At 60.6% G+C, this 19,997-nt stretch overlaps 5 protein-coding genes across 5 annotated transcripts; all 5 read left to right on the forward strand.

Moving 5' to 3' along the window:
- Positions 1-466: 466 nt before the first annotated feature.
- On the forward strand, positions 467-2,566 carry LMXM_32_2420 (hypothetical protein, unknown function; the record flags this gene model as incomplete). The annotated part of the gene is made up of 1 exon (XM_003878449.1): positions 467-2,566. One exon carries the CDS (start codon positions 467-469, stop codon positions 2,564-2,566), a length of 2,100 nt encoding a protein of 699 aa, XP_003878498.1.
- Positions 2,567-3,756: 1,190 nt separating this feature from the next.
- LMXM_32_2430 (conserved hypothetical protein) lies at positions 3,757-5,706 on the forward strand (the record flags this gene model as incomplete). The annotated part of the gene is made up of 1 exon (XM_003878450.1): positions 3,757-5,706. The coding sequence occupies one exon, from the start codon at positions 3,757-3,759 to the stop codon at positions 5,704-5,706; it is 1,950 nt and encodes a 649-aa protein (XP_003878499.1).
- Positions 5,707-6,877: 1,171 nt separating this feature from the next.
- Positions 6,878-8,386, forward strand: LMXM_32_2440 (conserved hypothetical protein; the record flags this gene model as incomplete). Its single annotated transcript, XM_003878451.1, has 1 exon — positions 6,878-8,386. The coding sequence occupies one exon, from the start codon at positions 6,878-6,880 to the stop codon at positions 8,384-8,386; it is 1,509 nt and encodes a 502-aa protein (XP_003878500.1).
- A 1,806-nt stretch (positions 8,387-10,192) lies between these two features.
- Positions 10,193-15,070, forward strand: LMXM_32_2450 (conserved hypothetical protein; the record flags this gene model as incomplete). The annotated part of the gene is made up of 1 exon (XM_003878452.1): positions 10,193-15,070. One exon carries the CDS (start codon positions 10,193-10,195, stop codon positions 15,068-15,070), a length of 4,878 nt encoding a protein of 1,625 aa, XP_003878501.1.
- Positions 15,071-15,765: 695 nt separating this feature from the next.
- On the forward strand, positions 15,766-18,924 carry LMXM_32_2460 (conserved hypothetical protein; the record flags this gene model as incomplete). The annotated part of the gene is made up of 1 exon (XM_003878453.1): positions 15,766-18,924. The coding sequence occupies one exon, from the start codon at positions 15,766-15,768 to the stop codon at positions 18,922-18,924; it is 3,159 nt and encodes a 1,052-aa protein (XP_003878502.1).
- Positions 18,925-19,997: the final 1,073 nt, after the last annotated feature.

Raw genomic sequence — 19,997 nt, forward strand, 5'->3', positions numbered from 1 at the left:
TGCTGTGCGCATTCCGCCTTCGTTTTTCTTGTTCTCTACTCACCGTTCCGGACATGCACCACAAGCACGTTCACCACTAGGACTTCAGCTGCCCTCCCTCCCTCCTTTATCCCGGCCCGAAGCAAAACGAAAGCGCTTTGACATGCACCGCTGCATGCAGATGCAGTAGCAGCAGGGACAATACCGGATACTTCTTGCCGGTTGAGGTGGACGCAAGGGGGCAGCGCGCGCGGCTGTCTTGATCCTGCTGCCGGTTAGATCGCGTCTTTTGCCACACCCGCACACCCAGCACCTCCTTGCACTCATGTCTCTGTTTTCTCTGAGGTGCAACCTCGGGGCGTTGTTTTCCCTTCCGCAGGTGGGCGCTTCGCAACAGGAGGGTCAACCTGTTACACCGAGGTGTCCCACAGACTTGCAGGTGGCGACGCGCTCTGTGGATGTGGACACCAGGCCCCGCACAGTGGCAATGCCGCAAAGTCCGCTGCGAATCCCTCCACGCACTGAGCCGCAGAGCCCGTCATCAGGTTTGAGAAGCGGCGTCGACAACAGTCGCTCTCCATCGCGTCATCAGCAGCCACCACACGCATCGCGCCCCCCGCGACGGGACTGTGTCTCGACGCACTCGCGAAGACTTAGCGGCAGCACGGCGCTGCCTGCATGGTGTACTGAGTCAACCGGAGACAATGTGCACGGCAGAGGCCACGTGAACTCTGCAAGGCACAGGTTTGCACTGCGCTCGCCATCGCCGTGCAAGCAGCTAGCTCGGGCGAGCAGCACGGTTCTTTCGAATGAAACGACGTCCACGCATCCCAACATCACCCATGCATGTGGTGGTCATAGTGGCAGCGTGGACTCCTCTCTTACGCCGGCAGTGACGACGACGCCGCTTGGAAGAGAAGACGCCACCTTGGTCAGATCCGGCGAACGGGTGCCAGCTCACCTCCTTGTACACCCTGCCGCCCTGACCGCTACCGAGTCGGATACGGGCTCTGCGCGCGCTGCCGCGGCTCTCGACGGAAAACGTTCTCGGCGAATACGGGGTCCCCTGCGCACAGGTTCAGGCGAGCCAGGCAGCGCGAGGGTCTTCTCTGTGACGCCGAGCAGAAGTACAGACGTCGCATCTGCTCTCTTGAATTCAGGGGCGAGCGGCGCTCTTGGTACCGGCGTCAGCGGCGGGACTGTCGGTGCGACCCTCTCCAACTACCCTGACAAGACATTCGGTGGCGTCGGCACCAGAAACCGGAGCCACTGCTCTCACTGCAAGGTGGCAGAGGAGGTGCTCTACTGTTGCCCCTGCGGCCTCGCCCGCTACTGCTGCACCACCTGCCAACACGCGCACTGGCCCTTTCACAAAGTGGTCTGCTGCCACGCTGTGCGCGCTATTCGGCCGCCGACGCGGCATTGTGATTGGTGCCGTGCGCCTTCGCAGACCCTGCGTCAGTGCGGGTGTGGCTCTGCCTACTACTGCGACACGCACTGCCAACGCGAAGATTGGTCGTACCATTGCATCATCTGTAGCAGTGAGACCAGCACAGCACTGGCGACCGCACTCGTGGGCGGGCGAGTAGTGCGCGCGAGGCGCGAGGCCGCCACGCAGACGGCACACTGGCAGATCAGCGCCCCTGTCGTTCATCGTACTGGGCGAGGTGACGGCACCACGACGGCGGAAAATGCGACTGGAATGAGCGTCCATCTTCACAGGAGCCTTCATGAGCGGCACGGCCGATCCGACAGCGACGGCGAGGACAACACCTCCTGTGGTTCGTCCATGCGGGCATCGCGTCGCCGGCGCTCCCATGCTCGCGCAATGTTGGAGCACGGGTCGCAGGTGGGAGTGGATAGCGGATCTGGTGCCTTCACGACGTTCCGCCAGAACGGCGAGACGACTGTGCGGGCGTCAAGCTATGCCGATACAGGAGGTCGCACAGCAACCTCTACCCAAGCTGCCATCGCTTATGATGGCATGGACGCTGGCCAGTATGGCGCGGGGTTCGCCGAGATGAACTCGCGCAGCATGCTCAGCCACCATCACGCTACCGGGACGCTCTACAAAAGCCTGCACATCAACACAAGCGCAGCGCAGCAGCAGTGGCACAATTCTTTATTGGACGGTTCGGGTGTCGGGTGGTCGCAGTCGCTGCGGCTCAGCCAGGGTGGAGAACCCAATCACAGAGCTGCTGGCGCCTCCCTCCAACACCAACATCACCAATCCTCTCTGTTGACCGATCACCACATGTACGTGAATCACGCCAGCCAGTTAGAGCTCATGGACCGGAACCTTTTCCCCGTGGCCAGTCCCACCACCCGAGATCAACCAGGCGTGGTCGCATTCCTAGTCGCATCACGCCACATTCTGGAGAGGGAGGAGATCAGCGCACGAGCTGCGCTCTTCCGCAAGTTTCGGCTGGGGTGCACCGGGCTTCAGATGCGTGTGCTCGGCAAAAGGGAAGAGGAAGAGCGCATGACCATCTTGAAGGACGAGGTATTTTGGTGGGTGCGGACAGGCAATCCTGCGTGGAGGAAGCTAACGCAAGAGCTGCAGCGCTTTTATGAGGCGCGCACATGAACTCCGCACCTTCCTGAAGCGTGCGCCGTCGGCAGAGGAGAGGGGAGGGAGGGCGTTCGCCGATGTTTTTTTTTTTGGTTACGTGTGTACGCGCGTCTGTCACTCGATCTCGGGGTGTGCGTTGCACCTGTTCCGTGATGCTGCATCAGCGGCTTGGTCTGCTTTTCGGGGTGATGGCTTTGGCGGTACTCACCGTTGTTCGGGCCGCCCCAGCCCCACTACCTAGTGAAAAAGGAAATAAATCAAAACAGAAGGGAGCGTGATCATCACAGATGTGCGGTGTCTCCGTCTCCCTCACTCAGCCGCCACCCCATCGTTGCGCACACGGCGTGCACGTATTCTTTTTTGTTGTTGCCCAGGCGCACGGGCAGCAGAGCTGCGCACCATGGCGCATCGAACGCCTCTATCCCCCTTCTTTGCGGCCCCCCATTTGGCGCCATTGTGTGCGCTGCCCTCGTGGAACCCCCCCGCTTCCACCGCACCCCTCCGCTCAGCATTCGCCCTTCTTGTTGTACAGGCACGAGACGTGCACCTCTCCTCTTCTACTCTCGGTACCCCTGCCCACATCGCCCCGCCCGACGTCTCCCTCTCCAACAAACCCTGTCCTCGCGTCCTCGCCGCCCGCTTTCTTATAACATTAGCCATTTTGTGTCAAGTGGGTTCATCAAGGATCATACGCGCTAAAACAGCCGCCGCCACCACCACCACGCGCACATAAAAAAAAACAAAGGAAGAGGTAGCGCCTACACGCGACAGTGTACCTCCGCACTCTCCCATCTTTTCTTTTCCGCCTGTCTTCCTACTTCGCTGCATCTTCTCCTTTGGTGTTGTGCTCCACTGTCCTCTCGCGGTCGTCGTGCGTGTCTGCTCGGCTATCACCCGTCTCGGTACCCGTGCCCTCTTCGCTTCGCCGCGTTTCGCCTCCCTTTCTCTCTCCCTTCTGCATTGCCGCTGCTATTTTGCGTGGCGGGGCCTTCCCTTTCGTCCTCTTGAGTGTCAGTGTCGCATCTTTTTCGTCTGTTGCTGCGGTGACTGTTGTCGTGTGTGGCCGTGTCCTTTAGGGCACACACCTGTCCTCGCTGCCATGAAGGTCGTGTTGTTCTCTCCTCGCCTCCCCTTCTCTTGCTCGTGTCTCTCGGCCTAGTCGAAGGGACGGTTGGTAAGACGCTACAGCACTACCCTAAGAAAATATGCTATCAGACTACTGGCTTCTCACGGATCTGGACGGGACGCTGATCCCCACCCCGCACAAGGCAAACGGCCGGTATCTCCCCATCACGCGAAGCCCGTGCTTTGAGCCTATCAAGCAGTGGCTGAGCAGTGACGGCAACGTGTGCATCGTCACGACGGCGGACCTGCGGGCGATCGACCAGGTGTACTACCCGCTGAGATCGTTTCTCAAGACCTATCAGGAGTACGTCAATGAGGCTGCGGCGGCAGGAACTCCGCTAGCGACGGTTGATGGCATGACAGCGCAGCCGCCCCGCCGCGGCTGCCTGCTCTTGTCCCTCTACACCGGCGCTGTTCTGTACTGGTGCACATCCGACTCGATTATCATGCTTCCGGGGTACGCGAGCGCTGTGCACTGCGCCACACGCGAGGCCGTCGAGCTGGCGACTGCCTACCAGGTGCGTATGTCGCACGCCACCTTGTTTGTGGACGGCAGTGGTAAGCAGCTGCGTCCGCAGCCGGAGGTGTGCGTGCGTGGCACCTGCATCGATTCCGCAACCGCCCGCTGCCTGCGGACGCGCGTCGAGGCACTTTATCTGGATTTCGTTCGTGACGTACTCTCCGGCAAGGACCCCGCCGTACGCGAGGCAATGAAGTGGCTCTCGCAGCGCTACCAGAGCATGTGGGGTGGCCTCTTGCAGTACCTTGAGCTTATTTACGGAACGGCGGTGCACAACCACCCCACATCACCGCTACTGCTAGGCACGATGGCTAAGCAGACACTCTTGTCACTGGCGCAGCAGCCTCCAGCGGACCCTGAAGCTGTGGAGTGGAAGGTGGAGTACCTGCGCTCACGACGGGGCTTCTTGACCGCCGTCGGCATCCTCCGCGTCGAGTACGTCGACTCACATTTGTGCTACACTGGGGACGACAAAGGCACGCCGCAGCGGGGGTCGAACCAGCATGCCGAGACTCAGACGAAGGCGGCGGAGCGTGCACAGCTCGTCTCCTACGCAGCTCAGGTGCTGCTGGCTGATCTGCCCGCGACGGCTGCGCCGAAGCTGGCGGCTGCAACGGCGACGATGGCGAGCTTCTTGGTCGACCTCCTCGCTCCCAGTGCGAGGCATTTTCAGCGGCAGATGCGTGATGCTACGCTCCCTGTGACGGAGCTGGCACCAGCGTCCCCCTCGTCCACCTTGCCTGCATCGTCGGAAGGTGCGGCCAACATTGCACAGGTGATACTGCTCGGCCTGCCACTACGTCTCTTCTCCAAGTACTTCCGGTCTCACGTGGCGGAGCTGGTGCGCGGTGGCGTGAACCCCATGCCGCAGCCAAACAGCGTCGTCTTCTCCAAGATTGGTGTGAGCAAGTCCACGGCACTGCGCTACCTACTGGGCAGGGACCGGGTCGCTCCTGTTGAGGACTGGCAGCTGCACTTCACCGAAGCCACCCCAAGCCCCAAAGTGGGCCCGGCAAGTCAAGCAATCAACTTCGCCGGGTGCGTCGGGCGCTATTACGGCATCGCCATGGGTGACAACCCGCAATCCACCGACTACGAGCTGACGGTGTTCCGAGATCTGCCGTTTCTATCTGTGGAGGAGGAGTCTCAGCGGGTGGAACGGCAGCGACGCATTCTTCGACGACTGCAGCGTACACAGTCCATCGAGAGCCGTGGCGGCCAGCCGTTGATGCCAGATGGCAGCCAGGCGCCGTCCTACGCGGAGCTCGTCAGCAGCCTGCACCGCAGCGGACCCATGATGGACGACCGTCTTTTTCGAAACATCAACTACGTTGGTGGTGAGGAAGAGGGCACGGCGCTGTTTCTTGCCGCACTGCTCCACTACGCCAAGGGAGCGCGTACGAGCAAAAAGGGCCAGTTGACGACGGCGGAGTTCCGCGGTGCTGTCAGCAAAGCACAAGAGACAAGTCGCGATCAGGTGATGCACCGCACACCCCCTGCGAAGCTTTAGGCAAACTGGAAAAAAAAAGAAAAACAAAAAGGAACGACGATCGCGTGCCCTGCACCTCGGGCATAGTTGCCGCCACAGCACCGAGCGAATGGCTGCTTTCCCCTCCCTTATGCTTCGCCAACTCCTTCGTGAATCGCAAATACATTGTCTTCACGCGCCTTCGTGTGTTTACGTGGTTTTTCGCTAACCGCCACCCTACTCAAACTTGTTCTCTGCGTTGGTGGCACACTTGCCTCTGCGTACTCGTGTGCGCGCCTTCTCTGTTGTTTCGCTCACCATGTCGCATTCGGGAAAAGCTCGGGATCGTGTGGTTGTTTATCGCGTGTGTGTGTGTTTGTGTGCCCTGCAGTCCCTCTCTCGCTGGGCGTGCCTGTGTGGCAGCAGCTGAGTTTTGGTGGTGGCGGCAGCGTGGGAGGGTGGGATGCAGACCTCTGGAGGTGACTGCTTACGTGAGAGGCCTGCGGGGACGGTATCGAGAAGCACCATCTGAAGAGCAAAGGAGCTGCACTCAGAAAGTGGGGGGGGGGAGGGGGACGCAACGACCTGGACGAGTAGAGATCCAGCGCGTCGGCTCGCAATCAGGAATCCAGAATCTGAGACCGGAGGCGGCGGTGTGAGACTCCTTGGGCCACACCCCGAGCCGATACGGCGGTGGCACAAGGATGTGCCCCATCGCAAAGGCAGTCACTCCTCTCCCATCAGTTTATCAAGCGGGCGCTCTCAGATGGAGCTCTTCCACGAGTGCGTTTTCTGCGTCACTTGCACTGTCCGACATATGCTCCTCACCGACTCTTCTTGCCCCATCGTTATTCGCATTTCGTTCCATCTACTCCTCCGTCACATATTGTCGTTGGGTGTCTCGACACAACATGCACGGCGTCCACAGTATTGCACACTCGAAACCTTAACTTCGAATTCTACGTGATCCGTACCTCCTCGCGTTACTACGCCCCACCCCTCCCCCTTCTCTCGGTGACTGTTCGCTCTTCTCAGCTCGCAGATCCACCCGCTACCATTAACCAGTGCGTCCCGATATACGCGGTTTCGCTGTCGTCGTATTCATCTCTTTACTTGACCTGCGCTCTCGCCCTGTGACGACGGCTCTCACTCTCGTCACAACACCCGGCTCGCTATTTAACGGCACAGCCTTGAACCTTGCTTTTGCACTCTGATGCGCAACATGTCTGACCAGTTTCCTGTGGAGGACTCGCCGATGAACGCACAGCCGCAGATGGCGAACGGCGATGACCACCCGAAGAGGGCCTCGCCGATGAATCGAAATAACACACACGCATTCGATGAGGATACGCTGAATGGGCGCCCAAACGAGCCAGAGAATACGTCGAGGCCGAAGGCCCCAACCGCGACTGCCAATGGGGATTGCGCGAACTCCGCCCATTCCGAATATGTGGCGGCGAAGGAGCGGCTGGAGGCGGCACGCGCAGCGCACAAGCAGCGCTTGCATGAGATCAAGGACGACAAGTCGCTAAAGATAAAATCCATGCCGTCTCTGGAGGAGCTGCGTGACGAGCGCGTGCGTCTCTCGGAGCAGGTGCTCCATCACAAGGACGAGCAGGACTCTCTTGCCCTCGACATCGAAGGGCTGCAGGGCGCCGCGGAGGTGTACCAACTGGCGGCCCGTGTGCAGCGCCTGGAGCACTTTGCCCAGCGTGCGTCCACGTACGTCGAGGAGACGCTGCCGAAAGAGATCGAGAGGACGCTGGAGGAGGACCGCCAGCAGTCCAATCAGGAGCTCTGCGCCTACATCCAGGAGCTTCAGACCAAGCGCGCGAACACGCTCAAGAGGGTTGTCGCCTCGCAGGAAAGCATGGTCAAGAGGAATCGGCACCAAAGCGATGCCGCTGTGAGCGAGGAGGAGGACCCGATGGAGGCCAAGGCGGCGGCGCACACGCAGGAAAATAAGGACGAGTGCGTCGTGCTGCATCAAAAGATCCGCAGGTTCTGCTCTATGAGGACGAAGCTGCAGAGCGACATCCTGAAGGAGAAGGGTGCCAGCAAAAAGATGGAGGAGAGGATGTGCGCCTCCATCCGCACCGCGGAACTGACCAACACCCGCGATGCCCGCATATGTGGGGAGCTGAACAACCGCAACGCCGCCGCCACGACGAACTCGCAGCTGCTTATGGACCAGCTCAACGTCGTTCACTACGGCATAGGCAACGCGCCGTCGACGAAGCAGCTGCTGGAGGACCGCAAGGAGCGTGAGGCCTTGCTGGAACCCGTCGAGACGAATCCGCTGGACTATGGGCGCTTTGCATTCAATGGCTCCTTAGGCTCCCGGGGGTCGTACGCGAATTCGCTGAGCTCACACCCACGCGCCATGAGGCCACCGCTGGTGGCCTCGAAGCCGACGGCGTCGCAGCGCGCCCGCGATGACGCCTCGCGCTCCTCACGCGAGGAGTTTGCGCAGATGCTGCGCCGAAACAGCGAAGGTAACAGCTACCAACCATCTCGCTCCCAGTCGTTGTCGAGGCCACCGCTGGTGGCCTCGAAGCCGACGGCGTCGCAGCAGAACCGTGAGGGCGCTCTTCGCGAGGAACGCGAGGAGGTTTTGGCGTCCCGTACTCCCGCGCGGAGCAACTCCATCTTCTCGGAGGGGCGACCGGCATCCCTTGCGGGCAGGTCTACCGCTTCGCATTGTAACCGTGATGGGCAGTAGAAGGAAGACGAAGAGAGAGGTGCGTGGCGGCGAGAGCAGCTACTGGCAATGAATGTGATACACAAGACGATGGTTGTCGCCGTTTCCAAGGACGGAAAGAGAGATGCCCACCACTGTCGGTAGCGGCACCACGAACTAAGGATGCGTCGCCAGTCGTGTAACCCCGTAGGAATGGTCACCCTGTGCGTGTCTCTCCGTCTCTCCTTTTCCTCGTCGTGTGTATGTGCATGTGTGTGTGTGTGTGTGTGTGTGTGTGGCTGTATGTTGCGGTGCGCCCATCGTCTCGCGCACCCCCCAAGCGTCGCTGTTCGCCCCGCCTCCTTTTCCTTTTCCTTTTCCTTTTTTTTTTCGCTTTTCAATTACGCTGTACCGTGAATGGAGTGTAGCCCCCCCCCCCCCCAGTCAAGGGAGATGGAGGGGGTGAGGGCGGAGGGTGAGAACGCGTTGAACTGATAGCTTTGGTCCACCCCCTCCCCGCGCACTAGGATGTGTCGTTGCACCGATGTGCGTCTTCTTCTCTTCCTGTCGAGAGGAAGGATCGCATTGGCGGCTATTAGCGATACGGTGCACCCCCCCTCCTCCTCCCCTGTAGATAGACGCGCTGTCTCTCTCTCTCTATCTGTTTGCCCCCCCCCCCCCCCCTCCTCGGACACACGTAGACACACACGCACGCTCACGCACGCCACGTGGTTTGTCCGTCCTCTTTCATTCCTTCTCCATTTTTTTGTTTCTTTTTCTTTTTTTTCCGGTTTTCGTTTTTCCCGTCTCTCTGTCTCTGATCCACTGTACCCGGTGTTCGTGTCCTCCTGTCTTCCCACTCCTTTTGCTTGTTCCCGCTCGTGCTCGACAACGTTCCGAGGAACGTGTCCACAGGATGGGGCTCGCAGAGATCAGCGAGCAACACACGCACAGAATGGTGGCACAACACTCACCTCTCCACATGGAAGGCTTGTGTGTGGTGTGTGTGTGTGTGTGGTGCGTGTGGTGTGTGCTTGTCTGCCTGACGGCAGAGTGGCAAAACACGCAAAGCAACCGCACTCTTGGTGGTCACAGCGGGGAGGACGGCGGATGGACGGTGTGATAGGGATATCCCGTGAGCGCCTTTATCCGTCAGCGCCCCCTCTGTCTGCATGTGCTGGCGTCTGTGCATCTGTGTGTGTGTGTGCGCTTTCGTGTAATGCGTATCTGATACAACCCTTCGAAAAGAAAAGGGGTCGAGCCTCACAAAGCCGAATGCTTCTGCTTCCGTTCGAGTGAGGTGGAACTACACCGCTCGTGCGCCGCCGTTTTTCACTGCACAGACACACCCACACAGGCTAGGTGTCAAGACGCCCATCAAGGTGTCTACCAACCGACTGCCAAATCTCACTTGGCTGTTCTGCGCGGTTCGTTCGACTGGCAACACGTGCGGGGAGCGGCGCTTTGTCAGCTCCCAGGACGGGTCGTGCAACCCTCTCTGTACTTTTTCCCCTCCTTGCGTGTTGTTGTCGCGGCACGGTCTATGCATCTGGCCCTCCCCCTCCCCCGTCTTTCATCCGTACCCGCGGCGTGCATTCATCTACTTGAGGCCCATGCGCGACAACCTTTCTTCTCTCGTCTCTTGCGAATAGATAAACGAACACGTGCACGAACCCACAGACGGGGCCTCAACACAGCGGCCAAGCAGCGTGGGACGAACGTGTCTACACAGAGCCTTGCCCTGACAACGGTCCGGAGGCCCCACCGCGCGCGCTGCGCGGCTTCACTGTAGCTTTTCGTCTGCGCCGGTCACCGCGTTCTGTTCCTGCCTTCCTTTTTTTTGCTATCATGACTGCACTGGATGCTGCCGCTCACGATGCGGTGCCTTCGTTGGTGAAGTTGGCCGTCGCCGGGGCAACACCGTGGCCGACGGAGATATTTCTGCACTTCTCGTCTTTCAGGGATGCGTACAGCGCATGGCACGAACACGACGACTTCGTCCGCTGGCTGCAGTCGAGTGACTATGCGGTGGCGCTGCTTGCGGCTTCCAATTTGCGTCCTCTCCACTTCGCGGTGAGGGAGCGGGTAACAACGCCAAGGGCGCCCTCGCCCAACACCGCGGAAACAGCCGCCGTGCACCTGGTGCTGTGCGCACCGTGCTGCAACACTACTGTCGTTCTGTCGGAAGAGGAACGGCTAGCGCTGGCGAAGTTGACACGTATTCTTCCATTCCATGTGGGCCCGAACGGTGTAGCAACCCAGAACGAGCACTCTACCACGACACTGGTGCATGCTACGCAGCTGGAGCGACATCATCGAATCATGGCTGGCTTACTGGCGCGCGCTCACCGAGAGGGCTGTGCCTGGCGCGACCGACATGCTACTGGCGAGCAGGGCGGCGCAGCAGACGAGGTCACGGCCTCATGTGCTCGCCAACTCCTGCTAGGGAGCCCGTCGCTGTGCATCATGGAGTCTGCGACAGTTCGCGCCTTTTGTGCCGCGGTGATACTTTGCCCACCAGATGCGGAAGCGGCCACTAAGGCAACAGCTCGGACACGCTGCCTGCTTCCACGAGGAACCCCGCCCAGTGTGGTGCAGCAGTGTATGGAGGAAACGCTGGCCGTTCTGGACCCCGCCTCGTCTGGTGGCGACTGCGAAGCTGGCACTGCTGTGCCAAGACTGCGGTACACGGGCAGCAACGTGAATGATCGTATTCTGCAGCTCTTTTTCGCCCCAAAGAAGCGCCCTCGGGCAGAGGCAAGCAACGGCGCCGCTTGCTCTGAGACTGGGGTGAACGGGGAGGTGGTGCTGCAGTACATGGCATTGCTGATGACACTCTACGGGTACACGGTGGCTGCTGCAGGTGACGTGCAGTCGGTGAGGGCAGCAAATTCAGACGGGGACGCGGTCGACTTGGAGCAGGCGGAGTGCGCCGCTCGCGCGGGAGCCTTCCGACCTTCTCGCTGGGGAGCACCGCCGTGGAGGTGCCCACCGACAATCCTATCCTCTGCAGACGAGGAGGAAGGGAACAGACGCGTCCACAAGGAGACATCGAGGCAGTCGCAGATGGTTTCTGCCGCAGACGCGATGATGCTTCTTGGATGGCATGTCCGGTGCCAGTTCTGCGCCCACAGCCCGGCTATTGTGGGCGTGCGCGAGACTGTCACGACAACCACAATCACGACGACAAGGACAGCTGAGGCCTTGCGCACTGCGGCCTGCGCTTCTGGTCGCTCAGCGGCAGACGCGTCCCGCGACGAAAGGCGGAGTTTTGTTGACGAAGAGGTCGATCTGCTGCACCCGCAGCAACGGGTAGGGGATTCGGTGGAGTCCGGTAGTGGCGATGGCGGTGGCGGCAGTGGCAACGAAGACGTTCTGAGTGCCCTTGCGGAGGTGGAGGCAGTACTTCTCAGTGCCAACCGCAGTCGGCACTCCGGCGACGTCAAGGACGAGGCTGCCGCTGTTGCTGCTGCACTCGAGAACGCTTCAGCAGACCAGAGTGACGGGGCTGAGGACGATGATGATAAGCTTGAGGTGTGTGCGTCCTCACAGGCGTACAGGGAGGAGGACGCCACGGTGAGCGTTACGCCGTCCTCGTCTGTCGGCCGAGGCAGCGGAGACGGTCACAACGACGGCGAGGCGGGGGTGAACAGTGGGCTGGGCAGCGACATCGCCAGCAATGAAGAGACGTCCGCCGAGGAGGATTCAAAGGTTGCTTCTTGTGGTGACGAGGAAGCACTCAGTGCGCAGAGCACACATATGCCCGGCGGTGTCGCACTCTCACCGGTGGAGGCGACTACACTTCTTGGCACCGCTGGTGCTGGCACCACCGCAGCGGCCTTTGCCTTCGCCCCAGCGACTGTAACGACCAAGATGGTAACGAAGAGCGAGACGCGGTCTGTCACCACAATAACAATGACCTTCTCTCAGCGCTCAACACTGCAGAAGGATTCCCAGCAGCAGCAGCAGCAATGCAGCGGGATCTCCAACGGCGGCCACCACGGCAACTGCCCATGGCATAGACTGTTTCTGACCGACGCCATCGACGCAACGGCCCTCGCGGCACCGGAGCGCTTCATGGATTTCACATGGGTGGTCGGCGAAGATGGCGACATACTACAGGAAGAGAGGGCGGCGGACTTAAGTAACGCCGCGCCTCCGTCGGCGGTGACGTCTGGCGTGAGTGTCGACGGCGAGGAGCTGCTCGCTCCACATCAGCACCCCTTGCCGTCACAGGGTGAGAGCGATGTCTGCGAGGCCTCCGAAACGAGCTCAGATCGCACTCTTCTCGTCTTACGCTTTTTGCTTCCTGAAGTGGAGCGCCTCATCACGACGTGGCGGCTCAGCGAGGAGTGGGAGCGTACGCGACCCGGCGAGTACCTGCGCCACCCCCTATGGCGCACATGGCTATCGTCGCAGACGCTGCACCCGGTGCGTACAGAGAGCGCTGACGGCATGATGGAGCAGTACTTGCGCACCCTCGAGCGTCAGCTAATGCCGTCGCAGAGCAGGGCAGAGGAGACAGGCGCGTGCGAAAGGAGCTCCGCCGTAGCGGCCGGCGGCAGGGGCCGTGGCAGCAGCGTGGCCAACAAAGCAGTAGCGAAGACGATGGGGACCGCGAAGTGGGAAGCGCTAGGGACGTTGGAGGAGCTTGGGGTCACGATTGGTGCCCCTCTCTACAACGTCAAGGCCACTTCATTCAACCGAACTGTGGAGGGTGCCCTGCAGTTGGCTACTCGCTCGCTGCACCGCTGCTTCGTAAATGACCAAGCAGCTGCTGAGGCAGGCGGAAGATCGAACTCCGGTGAAGCGCGCACGTTACTGCGTGAGGGACTTCGATCGTTGTTGCGGGTTTCGGGCACCTCTACAGCCCAACGTGTCGCTGGCAGCAGCGGGGCGGCACTAAAAGTTGCCTTTTCCTCGGCGGACAACGAGGAGTCGCGAGGAAAGGAGGCTGCTGCGGCAGCGCGGGCCTTCTTGAAAACGATGGAGGCGCGCTACGCAGACAACGTCGTTCGTGAAGGCAGCTGTAATGCATCACGGCTTCGACTCGCGCTGCAGCGCGAAGCCATCCCTCACGGTTTGCACGAATTCACGACCTCCATCTACCCAACGTTGCAGCCTCGAGTCGGCGACTGCTCCATCTCTGCTGCTGATCCAGTTTACGTTGTGAACACCGCCTCTGGCAGCACCAACGCCGCGCCATCCCATACCCCCAGCGATGTTGACCGCTCTCGTGTGATGCAGTACCTGCAAGGCATGCACCACACCGCGCAGGAGGAGCAGCTGCAGCTGCAGCACGAAAAGGAGAGACGGGAGGAGGCACAGCGACTTGCGGATGCAAAGGCAGCGGCGGTAATATCCTCCGCCGCAGCCGCTGCGACACCTTCCGCAACGGAGGCTCGCGCTCCGGCTACACAGATGAGTGCGAACAAAGGTCCTGCAAAGCAGCGGCAGCGGCAGCAGCAGTCTCATGGCAGCAGAGACCTGCATTCCTCGGCGAACCAGTCATCGTTGCCAAGCCAAAAGAAGCATCTATCAACGCACCAGGCGCCGGCACCGAGTCAAGGCAATTCAATGGTGCAAGCGCCCCACTCGACACCCGCGTCAAGAAGCTCGGCCGTCTTTCAGGGGGCCGTGCTCCACAGCGGCGGTCCTCCGATGCAGCAGATCGGGTATGAAAATCCGCTGTGGGGCTCTCCACAGCCCTTTTCACACGGCACCTCAGGAGTGTCTCCACCGCTGCAGTCGACACCGGTGCACCACCCCACTCACGGTATGGTGGACAAGAGCGCTGTGCCTGTTATCTGTGCACCCTTTAAAGGCCAGAGGGGCGACAGTGGGCTGTTCAACCCGTCAGCCGACAGCAGCTTGTTTCCTGCGCCGAATGGGGCCCCGGTCGGTGGTCAAGAGCCAATTTTCCGCGACAGCAGCCTCGGCGGGGCAGCGCTCACTGGGTCTGGCCTTGTGAGCGATGGCGGACCCCTCTTCACAGCTCTTCACCCCTTTGGGTGGTTGCCTTTTCCATCAGGCCCCTCAGAGGGGGATGACCCGGGTGTTTTGGAGACAAGCGTGTACGCCCGCCCATCTTCGGGCGCCCTGCCGCGCGGCCGTGCCAGTGGCCCTCCTCCATGTTCCGGCGACTCGGTTTTGGGCAACCTAAACACGAGCAACCTCAGCAGCGGCAGCGGTGGCCCTGCAGAAGATGTGCGTCTCTCGAATTGGAGCAGCAGCTCGATGTCGCAGGGGCCAGCGACCGGTGGTGGTGGTGGTGGTGCAGTTCTTGGTCAAATTACATCTCCTGTCCTTCGGCGAGATAGCACCGGTGGTAGCAGCCGTAATGTCGCCGGATCCTCGGTGCCGAGTGTGTTCGGCACTTCAGCGTCGTCGTCCTTCACTGCACCAAAGGCGTTCACGCCGGGCGCGCAGCCTTTACCGGTGTCACGCGGCGGCGCTGCCAACCGCAGCCGTGGTAGCGGTGGTGGGCGACAGAACATGCAGCTGCCGGCATCGCACAACCAGCCGGCCCCGAGAGTGAAAGCTGGTTCCTCTGTCCTTGGAGGTGGCGGCGCGAATGCGCACACACCACCAGCTCGTGGCGGCGGCGGCGGCGGTGCCGGAGGACGCAGCGGGCAAGGCCGAAATCGTGGTGGCGGTGGCCAAAGGCGCGGTGGTGGCGGCCGTGTTGGTGGCGGTGGCGGTACCGGTTTTCGTCGAGGTGGCTGAAGACGTGTTTATTCCCTCAAGCCTTCAAAAGGCCGAGGAGGGGGCTCTCTGTCACCTCTATCTGCATGCGTGTAATGGATGACTCCCGCACGAGTGCCCGTATACTCAGTCGTACTCACGCACGGGCACATGCGTGCCTGCATGGGTACGCAGGAAGCCACTAACATAGCGGCAAATCCTGCCTGTGGGTGGCGATGGCAGCAACCCATTGACGTGGCGTGATGTATGCACACTAACGCTACCTTCATACAAACGTCTTTCTGTGTATGACGCCTACGGTTACGCGCGCAACTGACGTCCGCAGTGTGACTGCGGCGGCATGTCTTCCCGTGCAGGCGTGCTCACTTTCTCAGAGGTTTCTTCCTGATGCTGCTGCCTCGGCGACCCACATTTGCCTTTGCTACGTGCGCCCTTCTGTCGGTCTCCACTTCTTCCGATAAACGCCTCCTGCTTCTCCTAATCACGCACGCTGCTTCCTTGCTGTGCCCTCCCACGCGCTCCTTCTCATCATACGTGGCCACCAGCAAGCTGGTGGGCACCACTCCATCCCTTAAGTGTTTACACCTAGACAACTAGTCAACCATTCCCCATCCCCTACGGTCCGTCTTCTCACTCCACAGCACCCCCTCATCCTCTGCAAGCACAACGTTCGTTGAAGCTGGAGCACGTGAACGTAACGAGAACCCAAAGAGACCATGTCGCTTGTCCCGCACACGCAAGAGCTGCAGCGGGAGGTGGAGGCGTTGCAGCAGCTGCGCCGCTCACTGCATGACTCCTACATCGTTGACGACAAGGCGGGCCATCGCCCCGTGAAGAACGTGAGAAAGCCTCTGGCGTCCATTGATAAGCGCCGCACTGTGGACGCGCCAACGTTGAACGTGCTCAAGTCCCCCAACTACCCCTTCACCCTTTGCGAGGAGGCGCCGCCGTCGTACGTGCCACCGCCGGTGCCGTATGACGTCGAGGGCGAAATCGACTCTCTGAAGCAGCGTGTGCTGCAGGTGCAGGCGGACTTCCAGAGCTACCAGAAGCGGCACAGCCGCGGCGGTGAGCCACTGTCGGCCTCGCAAGTGCTTGACTTCTTTAGCCAAAACAAGGCCTATGCCGAGATTGCGTGGGAGGTGTCGTCGCTGCAGTGGTTCTACCGCTGGGTTCTCTCGCACTCGATCAGTCACCTTTGGAACTGCAAGGAGCAGCTCGAGTACGTTCTCACCGCCCACGACAAAAGCCTACCGCAGACGGTGGAGGAGATGGACGCGTGCCTGCTAGCGTGTCCCTTTGCCGTCGCCGTCTCGATTCTTGACAGCGACCGACAGGCGGTCGTGGCGCAGGAGCGTCGCCGTTTGCGTTCCGTTAGCCGCATTTACCGTGAAAACGTGCCGTCGATTGCGGTGACGGCAGCCACGAGCTGCTACCTCACTCCGGAGGAGAAGTACATGTACCAAGAGTTCTTCAACCAGTCGGAGCACATGATTCTGCTGCTCAACCACACCTTGTTGCTCAACGATGCCAACAGCGCATCCACTGCGGCGCTAAAGTCTCGCACAGAGAGCGCGGGGAGGGGCCTGCTGCTCAACTCGCAGAGCCGAGCACACGGCTACATCCAGGATAGCGATGCGCTTTCCTTGCCGATCGAGCCCACCATTGGTGTGATGGACACTGCCAGTCTTACCAAGGAGACTCTCCATGCCGTAGCCGCCGAGCAGGAAATGATAACAGCTCTGATGAAGGCGATCCGCGAGCGTCAGCAGCGTGGCGAGTGTTTTGAGGTGTCAGCGGCCGAGGGCGAGCGTACCCGCGCGGCTCAGGTCGCCGTCTACGGCTGCGTGCTGAGCGATATGAGCCTCATGTCGCACCAGATGACCCTCACTGTCGAGTTCATGGAGCACTACGAGTCGTGGCTAAAGCTGCACGGGTACAACTCTCACGATCAGTTGATGACGGCGCTGTCGAAGCGCAGTGGTGGCACGGCGTGGCCAACACTTAGCATTCACGGCGAACGCGGGGCCGCGGACGGGCACGACCATTTTGTGCCGCCGACAGAGTCCATGAAGCGCTACTACCGCCCACGAGAGAAGGCGGCAAGGGAGGCTGTAGATGCTAAGGGCAAAACCCCCGCCAGCGAGACGTACAAACCTGTTGGCCGCAGTGGCATGGCTCCTTCAGGGGGTGACTCTGGGAGCAGTGCCGCCTCCTTCCCATCTGTACCCGCCGCGGCGGCCCCTGCGAAGGCCGCGGCGGCGGCGAACGCTGTGAATGAGCACATGGTTGTCTCTCCAGCGTCCAGGACGGTCTCCGAGTGGCAGGAGACGGACAGCGAGATGGCGAACGCCTTTTACGCTCTTCTCATCCACGCCAACGAGGCGGTGCGCAAGAGCCGTGGGGCCGTTGCCGCGAAGGACGACGCCGTCGAACGCACCTGGCTGACCGCGTGCCTGCGCTACGCAGTCATCAAGATGCTTCGCCGTGATTGGGGCGCCGCGGACGTGGCCAAGGGTATGCTCGCCGTAGAAGAGGCCCTGCTCGCCGTGGTGGGCCGCAAGGGTGCTTTTTCTTGCATGCAGTCCACAGCCGCGGCACTCTGCGTCGTGGTGAAGGAGGTGGCGCGGCTGTGCGTTGCCCGAAGCTCGCCGCCCTCCCTCATTGCCGAGGTGCCTGTTGCGGTGCACATACCGGACGAGGTGGACAACTACGCTAAGGTGGTGGCCGACGTGACGAACCCGGTGGAACAGCAGCGGTGGGGCTCCTTCGTGGACGCCGTCTGGTTCCAGGCGGACCCCTCGTCAGCCTCGTGCGGCGGTCTCGTGTTTCAGCCGATGTCGGCGGACGGTGAGTTGACGGGCCCGATACCGTGCAACAAACAGAGCGCCGTACATTTTCTGTACATTGAGGCCATTTGCATGCCGCCTAGTGCCGTGCCCAGTGGTGTGGTCTCCGTGGCGTTGCGCTATCGAATACCTCGCATGTCACCGACTGCGGACACGAGTCGGCGTGTGGCACCGACTCTGGCCGCCGTGTCTGACGCACAGCCGTCGAGCAGAGGCGGTCTCTCTCGTTACCACCTCGCGCGTCGTGTGTTGATGGCGCTGTTTGAAATAGAGGCGAAGGGCCTTCTTCCCTGTTTCGCGTGCCGCGTTTCGGAGGTGGGCGTTGTGCCTCTTGTTCAGATGGTGTACATCGCTTTTGATGACGGAAACACGAGCTCTGTGGTGGACAAGGACCATGCGCCGCACCTGTGCATGCTGCCACCTGCGGCAATGGAGCTGAAGCGGATGGACGCTCGAGTAGGGGCGGCGCGAGTACCAACGTCCCCAGCAGACGCGCTGTACGCCGCCTACGCCGAGCCGGTCAACTTTAGCTCAATTGGACTTCTTGTAGGCGCTGTTTTAGAGGACATGGCTTCTCGCGCGCCAACTCTGCACGATCTTTACATGACCGCCGCCACGGTTTTGGAGCAGGCGACCTTCGACGTCAAGAGTGGCGCAACACCCAAGGCGTTCGCGAATGCCAGCACGCACCCGACTCCTATGGCGTGTGCGCCAACGAAAAAGCGCGCCATGAGTATCCAGCGTGAGACAGTCATAAACCGCAATTCTTCCTCGATTGGGCGCTTCATTTCGCCGCTGCTGCGTCACATAGATGACAGGATTTCTTCTTGGGAGTTCAGCGACGGCATAAGCAGCGTTGGCGGTGAGTGGAACAACGCAAGCACCAACACCCAGTCCTCGGTGTGGGCGCAGCATGATGCGGCCGCTCCAGAGCCGTCGTCTGTGACTGGTCGCCAGACCGAACTGGTCGGCCACATCGGCACGACATCGCCGTCTCCCTCGGCGGTGCGGCCCAACCGGCGCTAAGCAGAAGACATGTACGCGCGTCTATGCGAACTTCACTCTTCTTTTTTTTGCGTGTGTCCTTCTCTCTTCTTGTACTGCGTACGTCTCTCGCTCTTGTTGGGTTGCTTCGTGTTGGGAAGTCGGCTTGTGGTGGGCGTCTGTCTCTCTCTCCCCCGCGTGTGTGTGTGCACGTGCCAGTGGATTGGATGTTTCCTTCGTTACCAGCAACGGTAGTGCATGGTAACCGGTGTGGAGAGCACATGGCTGAAGGTGCCGTGACGATAGCCATCTGGAGAGGGGAGTCGATGTGGGGAGGGTCTGGAGAGTGCAGGTGCCCAAGTGTGAAGGAAGGGGGTGTCATAGCGGCCCAGATGACGAGGCGGGGATGAAGTGAGGTCCAGCGTGATGGGGAGGCCCTTTCCCTCTTGCATTCTTCCACACACACACACGGGTCGATCCAGCTGCTACTGCTGCGTTCTGATTTCCGTCGCCTCTGGCCCACAGTCTCCTCCTCGCACACGTTTTTTTTGTGTGCTCTTTCGCGTACGCTCGGCACCCGACGACCACCACGACTGCTAGTTTCTCTCCCCCCGCACCGTCTCCGTCGTGAAGTGCGACGGCTGCCGTCGTTGACATCTTGGTTGTCGTCGAGTAGTTCACCATGTTATCTGTGGTTGTTTTGCCATGTCTTTATCATCTTTGTTCTCTTCGTCTTGTTACGACTCTCGTCTCTCCGGGAGGAGGTGGTGCGGCACTTTACTTGGTACGATGCACACACACACACACACACGCACACACACACACACATACATATGCATGTATACGTCTCTCGGGTGAAGTTAGATTCTTCTCAGCTCTCTCCTGTCTTCTACATGTTTCTCTCTTCGTTTTTGTTTTTTCTCTCGCTCCCGTTGCCCGTCCCTCTATGTTGTGCGATGTGATGGCGTGTCTACCGGTAGCGCTGCGCTCGTGCGTGTACCCCGTTGGGCTCATTCTTTTTTTTTCGCTTCTGTTCTTGCCTCCCCTCCCCCTTCATCACCCCTCTACTTGTCCTTCCGTCGAGGGCCTCACCAGTCGCGTTGGCCGACGGCTGC

The sequence above is a fragment of the Leishmania mexicana genome, chromosome 32 (genome assembly GCF_000234665.1).
Source record: "Leishmania mexicana MHOM/GT/2001/U1103 complete genome, chromosome 32".
Lineage (NCBI taxonomy): Eukaryota > Euglenozoa > Kinetoplastea > Trypanosomatida > Trypanosomatidae > Leishmania > Leishmania mexicana.